The 10,354-nt window shown below is 46.3% G+C and overlaps 1 protein-coding gene across 1 annotated transcript; it reads right to left on the bottom strand.

Annotated features, from left to right (window-relative positions):
- Positions 1-4,336: 4,336 nt before the first annotated feature.
- Positions 4,337-9,694, bottom strand: c29h19orf25 (chromosome 29 C19orf25 homolog). Its single transcript, XM_055658947.1, has 3 exons — positions 9,580-9,694; positions 7,689-7,845; positions 4,337-5,073 (listed from the first exon to the last, which is right to left on the bottom strand). Exons 2-3 carry the CDS (start codon positions 7,822-7,824, stop codon positions 4,871-4,873), a joined length of 339 nt encoding a protein of 112 aa, XP_055514922.1. The 5' UTR covers positions 7,825-7,845; positions 9,580-9,694; the 3' UTR covers positions 4,337-4,870.
- Between the last annotated feature and the right edge of the window lie 660 nt (positions 9,695-10,354).

Genomic DNA, 10,354 nt, shown 5'->3' with positions numbered 1-10,354 from the left:
AGATGTTGACCCCCAGAAACCTGTAGCTGGAAACACGTTCCACCTCCGTCCAGTTAATGTGGATGGGGGTGTGCGTGCCGCCCCTAGACCTTCTGTAGTCTACAATGAGCTCCTTGGTCTTCTTGGAGTTAAAGGCCAGGTTGTTGTCAGCGCACCATGCTGCTAGGAGCTGGACCACCTCCCTATAGGCCGACATTGTTGTTGCTGATGAGGCCAATCACCGTTGTATCATCTGCATACTTGATGATGGTGTTAGTACCATGTACAGGTGTGCAGTCGTAGGTGAAGAGGGAGTAGAGGAGGGGGCTCACCACACAGCCCTGTGGAACGCCGGTATTCAGGGTGAGGGTTGAAGAGGTGTGGTTGTCTGACCTAACAGACTGGGGTCTGTTAGTTAGAAAGTCCAGTTTCCAGTTGCAGAGGGAGGGGTCGATGCCCAGGTTACCGAGTTTGGTGATCAGTTTTGAGGGAATAATGGTGTTAAATGCTGAGCTATAGTCGATGAACAGCATTCTCACGTAAGTGTCTCTATTGTCGAGGTGGGAGAGGGATTGAAATGGCATCCTCCGTACTCCTGTTCTTGCGGTAGGCGAACTGATAGGGGTCCAATGTGGGAGGTAGGCAGCCTTTGAGGTGTGCCAGGACCAGCCTCTCAAAGCACTTAATGATGATGGGAGTAAGTGCAACTGGGCTGAAGTCGTTGAGGCTCGCCGCAGTCGAGTGTTTTGGCACCAGCACGATGGAGGTGGTTTTAAGGCACGTGGGGACAACTGCTTGGGCAAGTGACAGGTTGAAGATGTCAGTCCAGACGTCTGTCAGCTGCGCAGCACAGGCCCTGAGGACACGCCCGGGGATGCCATCAGCCATTCGTGCATTAATCCTGCTCAGTGCCACGTACACGTCGTATAGACTTGGAGCAGCGCCCAGAGAAATGGAGCCCCGGGCTGCTGCCGGGCCCCCAGCGGCCCACTACACCAACTGAACGCCTCCTTGACATCGGCACGTCTCATGCCTCCGACTGCCCCCGCTAGGCCTCTGTGCCCAGGGGCCACTCCCGTAGCTTAACCATAGCACCTCCAATGTCATTACAGCTGAGCCCCCAATCTACTCATTATCTTTCCTACCGTCTGCTGCCATCTTGTAGGGTATTCTTTGCCATTTCTTTCAAAAATTGACTACTTTTACATTTGATTACGTATGTGGTCTGCTCACACCGAGCTGTAAAGGCACTTTGAAGCTTTACTCCTGTGTTTTCATTGAGTTGAACATAATTTCCCTCTTTCGTCTTAAGCAAATAAGAATGCACCAATTATCCACTTCATGTGTACCAGAGAAATTGATCAGTTGCTATTGATTTGAATCTCTTCAGAACTGTGACTTTAGCTACTCTGTAAGATAATATGCTCCCAGGGTGGCTGTTACTCAGATGTTCAGTCTTAACTAAATTACACTTTGTTGTTTAAAAATGAATTGTGTAAAGAGCACCATTCTGCAGGATGCAAGTAGCTTTTCTACAGTTCACTCAAGTGGTGAACATCAATATTCTACCCTCTGGACTCTACACTCTACCTGTTGTATTTGTGTTTGCATGATTGTATTCATGTATAGTATTATCTCATTTATTAATACAGCAAGCAAACAAAACCTTTTCATTGTCCAGGGACCCCGACAGTCCTTTCAGGTTCGGCAGACGTTCACTTGCACATCCTCCAACCTCATCTGTCGTATCCGTTGTTCAAGATGTGGACTCGTACATTGGCGAGACCAAACGTAGACTGGGCAATCGTTTTGCTGAACACCTTCGCTCAGTCTGCCTGAACCTACCTGATCTCCCGGTTGCTAAACACTTTCATTCTCCTTCCCATTCCCACAGACCTTTCTGTCCTCCATTGACAGAGTGCAGTTAAATGCAAATTGGAGGAACAGCATCTCATATTCTGCTTGGGCAGCTTACAGCCCAGTGGGATGAACATTGATTTCTCTCACTTCAGATAGGCCCGGCATTTCCTCTCTCTCTATCCCACGTCCACCCAAGTTGTACGAGCTTCTCGTTTTCAACCAGCTAACAATGACCTGTTTCCTTTATCATCGTTACTTTTTTGCATATCTTTTATTCATTATTCTTTATCTCTCTACATCATTGTCTATATCTCTCGTTTCCCTTATTCCTAACCAGTCTGAAGGGTCTCGACCCAACACCCATTCCTTCTCTCCAGAGATGCTGCCTGTCCAGCTGAGTTACTCCAGCTTTTTGTGTCCATCTTCTTTTCATTGTATCTCAGCACATACACACAATAAACCCAAGCCTAAAGTGGTAATTCAGAAAGACCGCTTTACTGAGAGCATCACAATTGGAGAGGTGCAGCCTCGCAGTGTCAGAGAGCCAGGTTCGATCCTGACCTCAGCTACTGTCTGTGTGGAGTTTTCACGAATCACCTGTGACCACATGGGCTTCCTCCCTCATCCTAAAGACATATAGAATTGACCCCTGTAAAATTGCAGTGGACGAGAAAGCAGTGGATGAGAAAGTGAGATGACGTATCCCATATGATCACCGTAGACCTGGTAGGCCAAAGAGCCTTTTCCATGCTGTATCTCGAAACTAAACTTCAATTCAGGATCTCACCCAAAAGCCATGCATACACACTTTCCAACAGTCACTGAACGAATCATGGACAATTTCTCCTTTAGCCAGTGGGTGACAAACCAAGCCTAGAATCAATCGTAATATTCAATTCTACAGCACAACTGAAATTAATTAATACTTTAGAATTTAAACCCAAGCCCTTTCTTGTCTGGGTGGCTGCATATTGTATAAACCAATGCATCAAGAATTCTTATTCTTTTGTACAGCTTCGTTTTGAGAAGATGGCCAGGAAAAATATTGGTTAATAACAAGCTTGGAGTTTATACCTTGTGGCTTTAGCAAAACATGGAATTTATATTATTATTGAGAACTCAGTGCACATTTACCCTATCCATTCCCCGCTTGACCCTGTACACCACTGTAAGATCACCCCTCACCCTCCTGTGTTCCAAGGAATAAGGTCCCAGCCTGTGCAACCTTTCCCTGTAGTTTAGGTCCCGTCCTGGCATCATCCCTGTAAATCTGCTCTGCACTCCATCCAGTTTAACAACATCCTTCCTATAGCAGGGTGACCAAAACACTCCAAATGTGGCCTCACCAACATCTTGTAACATAACATCCAAGATTCTGTACTCAATATCCTGACTGATGATGGCCAATGTACCAAAAGCTTCTTTGATCACCCCATCTGCCTGTGATGCCACTTTCAAGGAACTATGTACATGCACTTCTAGATCCCTCTGCTCTACAGCACTCTTAGGGCCGTGCAATTCACTGTGATGGTCCTACCTTGATTTGACTTCCTGAAATGCAATACCTCAGACTATCTACATGAAACTACATTAACCACTCCTCAGTCCATGTGCCCAACTGAGCAAGATCCTGCTGTAAGTTTTGATAACCATCTTCACTATCTAGGATACCACCCACTTGAGGTTCATCTCCAAATTTACTAAACAAGGCCTTATGCAGTCGATGATATAATACTACAAAGTTTGGGATAAACATCTGGTGATCAAGTTCAAGGAAAGGCCAATGTTACCAAACAGTGAAGGAAAGAACGTCACCCACTTCTTCTCTCCAGAGATGCTGTGTGTCCCACTGAGTTACTCCAGCATCTTGTGTCCACCTTTGATTTAAACCAGGCACGTGACGTGAGTAATTACTCAGGGTAGGTAGTCAGTCGGCTTTTTTTTTAATCTTTAACCGCGCAGGCGCAGATTGTTCTCCTCTCAGTAAAAATAAAAAATTAAAATAAAGAAAGTAACAATTCAGTTAGCCCAAGGCTTCCAAATCTCCTTCATTCTAAATTACTGAATGGGTGCGGGGGTGGAGGGTGACGGCAGGTGGAGAGATGGTGGGGAAAAACGGAGCACACCGGGACAAGTTGAATCAGTTGTGATCTTATTGAATGACTATACTAGTTCAAGGGACCAATTGGGGGGAGAATTTCTTTCACAGCATGTGGGGAGACTGGCCAGGGGTAGTTGCGGGGAGAGCAGGAGCGTTGAGAAGGAGATGTTGCCTGGCCCGCTGAGTTACTCCAGCATTTTGTGTCCATCTTCAATGTTACCAAACCTGTGAGAATCCCTACACAGTTGGTTAAACATCTGTCATTGTAATATTGATCTTGTTTCATTTCAGGTGATCACTACGATGTGTTTAAGTTAGTAAATCACAAATTTGAAACATTGCCATTTATTAATCCTCGATGAAAAACATAGATAACAACAAGACATACTCCAGTGATACTTGTCCCATTCCACATGATTTTTTATTTGTGTAATGCAGGTTTACAGAACAATTACATCCTTGGCTTCAGGCTATCCAACAATCTTTTATTAAAGAACCTAGAGTTGTAACCAAGCCTGTTAATGAACCTTAAACATGGTGGAATTTGCACGGTCTCCAAATCGACATTCACAGGGAGGACTTTGCTTCCCTTCTCGATGTACTGCTGCAAGTTCCACTCAGAGACTCTCCGACACCAACCACTTTTCAGGGAGCTCTGGGACAAGACGATGATGGCGACTTTGCTTTGCTGGATAACATTGGTGACCTCTGTTATCATTAATCTTCCACCCACTTGGTCCTGAAGTTCTACAAATCCTTTATGGCCATGTTCACGGAGTAACTGAGAGATATGTAATGCCACTTCCTCATCCGATTCGCAAAACCAGAGGGAGAAATCATACTCAAGAAGTCCACTGGAAGTTGCCCCTTTCTTAACTTCCATGAGTTAGAATATTGTCATAAATTTAATAACAATTCCTTGTGAATAGTTTAGTTTTGAAAATTTGTATCTTTAATTTCAGAAATACTTAGGTCAAGTTGTTTGCCTGCTTTTTTCAGCTGCTCACACTGTGTCGACAACTCACCACGCTCCTTCTGTAAACGTCTGTTCAGATCAACATAGTCTCTGCTTTGCTGGTACTGAGAATCCACGTCCGGCATTGACACTTCTCCTCGCAATGGGCTCACAAACTCTGTAGGGGAGACATTTTTTTTTTTTAATTAATGCATCCTTTGCTAATATACATCTGATGTTAGACGCAAAGTGCTGGAGTAACTCAGGTCAGACAGCATCTCCAGAAAAAAAAGGATAGGTGACGTTTCGGGTCCCAAAATGCCACCCATCCTTTTTTGCCAGAGATGTTGTCCGACCTGCTGAGTCACTCCGGCACTTTGTCTTTCTTTGGAATAGACCAGTATCTACAGTTCTTTTCTACATATTTCTGATGCTATTTCCATTTCATTTTATAAAACATCAACATCAGGTGACAAACACAAAGTGCTGGAGGAACACAATGGGTCAAGTATGATCTGTGGAAGGAATGGACAATGTTTCAGGTTGGGACCCTTCTTCAGACTGATTGGAGGAAGGGAAGAAAGCTGGAAAAGAGAAGTGGGGCAGGGCAAAGCCTGGCAAGTGATAGGTAATAGGATACAGGCAAGGGGGGGGTGATAAGCAAATGGGTGGAGAAAGTAATAAAGGCTAGAGATGAAAAGGAGACAAAAGGGTGTCAGATAAGGAGAAAAGAGGAGTGAAATGTAAAGCCAGAGGGAGAGATATAGGTGGAAGGCAGGCACGTGCCGTGAGTAATTAGTCAGGGTAGGCAGTGGCTTTTAAAAATCTTGAAAACCGCGCATGTGCAGATTATTCTCTCCCTGGCGAGCTGTCAGTCAGCTTTTTTTTTAATCGTGGAAACCGCGCATGCGCAGATTGTTCTCTCGACTTTTATCAAGCAATTTGTATTCAATAGGTCCTATCTCTTAATAAAGTATTTAAAAACATATAGCCCAAAGAAATTTATTTACCACATTATTTGTACACAAAATCCATTCTTCTCTCTGTACCAAGCCGTTTTAAATGTTCTAATTATTTTTGTTCCTTTGCCCTGTTGAAGTTCTTTAAGTTCCAGCGTTGGTCTGCCATTTTTAATTATTTTGGTATTTTCCTCGTAAGTTTGCTTCGAGAAACTCTTCAGGTAATCACTACCCATCTTTGAAAAACCCGGCAAGAAACTTGCACGTGTGCATGCGCAGTAGGCTGTTGCACAGTGCAGCACATGCACACAGTCCATGGTGTAAAGGCAGGATTTCAGCTGCCTTTATGGACCGTTGCCACTGATGGCTTGAAGCATCGTCGACGGCACATGAGTAGCACATACCTCCGCGTTTTAAAATGTAATGCGGATGAAAGGCACGGGAGGGAGAATTCTCCCGTGCCTTTACTATTTATGACCATTTTATATATGTTTTATATATATTATATTTATAAAATATTGACAATATTATAATTTTATTCAGGGTAGGCACTGCCTACCTAATCTGATGGCACGTGCCTGGTGGAAGGGAACAGTGGGGAGTAGAAAGAGAAAGGATAAGGGGAAATGGAACTCAGGATAGGAGATGAACGTATGAAGAAAGATAATGGAGCAGAGTGACTGAGGTGGGATAGTGCGAGAAAAGGTGTGCATGGTGGGGGAGGGGAGGTCATAGGGAGGAGAGGGGTAGGAGGGTATTACTTAAAACTGGACAGTTCCTCCAGTTTGCGTGTGGTCTCCGCCCTGGCACTGGAGGAGGCCCAGGACAGAAAGATCATTATGGGAGTGGGAAGAGGTTAATATGATTAGAAACAGTGAGATAACATTTAGCAACATAATTCTGGAATTCAGAACAGTTAAATTAATGTGTTGTAGGTTGCAACTTTACAGGGCAATCTTGCCTAGATTATAGAAAGAGAAAAGACTCTCATGTTCCGACAAAAGTGCTCTGCAAACAATAAAACACCTTTGTGGAGTCATCATTGTAAATGTAGGGCAACATCGATTCTCAAATTGGAAGTGTCCTATATGGTAATGTTGGGTCAAGTGCATGTTTCAGTTGCTGACTCAGCAATGACCACTGGCCACAAGACAACATGGGTAACTTCTCCAAAAGTCTTCCACGTAATCTTTTCCAACCGCTTTGTTTAAAATCTTATCCGAGAACCTGCCCCGACAACAATGTGACGTAGAATGGGGACACAAGGAAGTGCAGATGTTGAATCTTGGACTTAATACAAATGCTGGAGTAACTCAGTGGGCCATGCAGCACCCGTGGGGAGAAGAGGGCAAAGTTTAGGATCGAGAGGATTTTACGATTTAAACGACAAGTCAGGCAGCATCTGTGGAGGGAATGGTTAAGAGATGTTTTGGATTGGGACTCATCTTCAGACTGCGTGAAAAATGGTCCCAATCCTGAATATTACATCCATTCTCTCCACAGATGTTGCTTGACCCACTGAGTTACTCTAGCACTTTGTGTTTTGCTGTAACATAGATTATTAGTCTAGATTTTTATATTCAGGTCTCCGATAAAGATTGTGAACGCACATCATGGATTGGACAGGTTTAGGGGGATATGGACCAAACGCAGGTAGGCAGAACTAGTGCAGATGGGACATGTCTGTTGGTGTGGGCAAGTTGGGCAGAAGAGCTCTTTGACTATCACACATTGTGAAACCAAAAGAGGCAAACCAGCAACCAACGTGGAAATTCCCAATTAAGCAATCTAGTAACTTGTAACAATTCGTAGTTTGCAAGGAAAATTAAAATACCTTCACTGCCTTCAACGAATGAGGTGAATACTGGATCTGAGAGACAGGCACTTCTGACATCCTCCAGAATCTGTTCAACAGTCGGAGGCTCGGGTCGAGTTGGCAGAATGACTCGCTTCTTGTTTTTTGATGTCATGCCACACCCTCATGCACGAGTCTTCAACAAATGGATAGCACACAGTGTTGTTAAAGGAAGGTACATGTACAAATACACAGTGCCATTTTATTACAACAGGCCTGGATGGAAGAACCCACTTGATTGGTATCTCATCAACCAGTCCATACACTTACTCTCATCCTTCCCAGTGCATGGTGGATGCAGTAAACTCCACTGACAACTCACAGGGCATGTGATTGCAGAAGTGTAGGAAGGAATTGTAGACGCTGGTTTACACCGATCATAGACAAAAAATGCTGGAGTAACTCAGCGGGGCATGCAGCACCTCTGAAGAAATGGGTGATGTTTTGGGTCGAGACCCTCCTTCAGACTGATAGTCAGGGGGGAGGGAGACATAATGAAAGGACAGTGTGAAAACAGATCAAAGAGGACGATGCTTAAAGGAAATGGAGAATGGTACATTGATGTTTGAGGGGAAGGTGACGAGGCATACAATCAGTAAAGTTTAATCAGGAGGACAGTGAAACTAATGGGGGAGCGACAGTGAGAGAGAAGGAACGCAGGGGTTACTTGAAGTTAGAGAAATCAATGTTCATACCACAAGATTCTAAGCTGGGCATTATTCCAGGCCATTTTTTAAATAAAAGGCAGTCTGAAGAACCTGAAACATCACCTATCCATGTTCTCCAGAGATGCTACCTGACCCGCTGAGTTACTCCAGCACCATGTCTTTTTTGTAAACCAGCATCTGCAATTCCTTGCATCCACATTATCCCAGGCCACTCTGACAGCACAGCTCATAAAGGAGACCTCTACCACCAAGCAGGGCCACAACAGCGGGTGCAAGGGACACGACTATCTGCAGGTTACATTTCAAAAAGCAGTCTTGGAAACTGCCAATGTGATTGGGAGCTAATGATGAGGAACTCTGTGGGTCAGGAGGTTACAAGGTCATAAAGGATAGGACCAGAATTAGGCCATTCAGTCCATCTAGTCTATTCCGCTATAAATAACTGTGCCAGTCGGGGTGACCGTGAGAAACAGCTATCCTACTTTAGAGTTCTAAAGATTAAGAAAAATGAAGGTAAAGAGAAGTGAGAGCTGAAGGGAAAATAACAGCGGAAGTTGTTGGCCGTGCAGATATAAAGATAGAAAATATCGGGAATTATCGCGTTTGCTCGCTGCATTTCATCAAGACTAAGGCATTATTGATGTTTTGATGAAATGCAGTGAGCAAATGCGATAATTCCCGACCTATGACCCAGTGACCTTTTGTGCAATCACCATATAATCCAAAGATTATAGCTATAATCTTTGCCCTAGATGGACATGGAGAGGTGACGTTTTGAGCGGGACCCTTCTTCAGACTGAGGGGGTAGAGAGGGGGGTGGGGAAGGAGGGTTGAGCGAAGGGGAGCGGGGAGAGGTGAGGGGTGAAGGAGGGCGGGGAGAGGAGAGGGGAAGGATAGCACCCGGTCCCGGTTGTCCTCCGGGTCCCGTCCACCTCATTCTCCACATTTGACAGGAGACAGACACAAGATGCTGGAGTGTTCCTATCTGTGATCCTATTTCGCCGCGACAGGAGCCCTGGGCAGCCCGCAGGCCAGGCCGGGCCCGGCCGAGGCCGATGGCCGGGGAAGGCCACAGCCCGGAGAAGCCGATGGCCGGTGCTGTTGGCCGTTTGGCCGGCGGTCCGTCCTCACACTCCCCCGGGTGTGCGCGGGAATCCCCGCAGACCTCCCCCTCCCCCTCCCCCCCGCCGGCGGCTCCTTACCTCAGCCCGTCGCCCGCTCCCGTCGCGGCGCCGGCACACCCGTCAATCACCCGGGACACCGCCCCGCCCCCTCATTGACGTCACCGACGAGTCAGCATAGTGCCCGATCTCATGTGACGTCACCGATCCGCCGAGCGGCCGCCTCTTTCTCCCATCGCCTGTCAATCAACGTAATCACCTCCCATTATTATATGTTCAAGAAGGAACTTACAGATGCTGGAAGATCGAAGGTACACAAAATTGCTGGAGAAACTCAGCGGGTGCAGCAGCATCTATGGAGCGAAGAAAATAGGCAACGTTTCGGGCCGAAACCCTTCTTCAGACTGATGGGGGGGGGGAAGGAGAGAAGGAAGGAATAAAAAGGGGAGGAGGAGGAGCCCGAGGGCGGGGGGGGGGGGGGGGGGGGGGGGGGATGGGGGGGGAGGAGACAGCAAGGGCTAGCAAAATTGGGAGAATTCAACATTCATGCCATCAGGATGCAAGCTGCCCAGGCGGAATATGAGGTGCTGTTCCTCCAATTTCCGGTGTTGCTCACTCTGGCAATGGAGAGGACCCAGGCCAGAGAGGTCGGATTGGGAATGGGAGGGGGAGTTGAAGTGCTGAGCCACCGGGAGGTCAGGTAGGTTATTGCGGACCGAGCGGAGGTGTTCGGCGAAACGATCGCCCAACTGCCGCTTAGTCTCCCCGATGTAAATCAGCTGACATCTAGAGCAGCGGATGCAGTAGATGAGGTTGGAGGAGATACAGGTGAACCTTTGTCGCACCTGGAACGACT

Source organism: Leucoraja erinacea, chromosome 29, assembly GCF_028641065.1.
Source record: "Leucoraja erinacea ecotype New England chromosome 29, Leri_hhj_1, whole genome shotgun sequence".
NCBI lineage: Eukaryota > Metazoa > Chordata > Chondrichthyes > Rajiformes > Rajidae > Leucoraja > Leucoraja erinaceus.
This window is presented reverse-complemented; position numbering and strand designations above follow the sequence as displayed.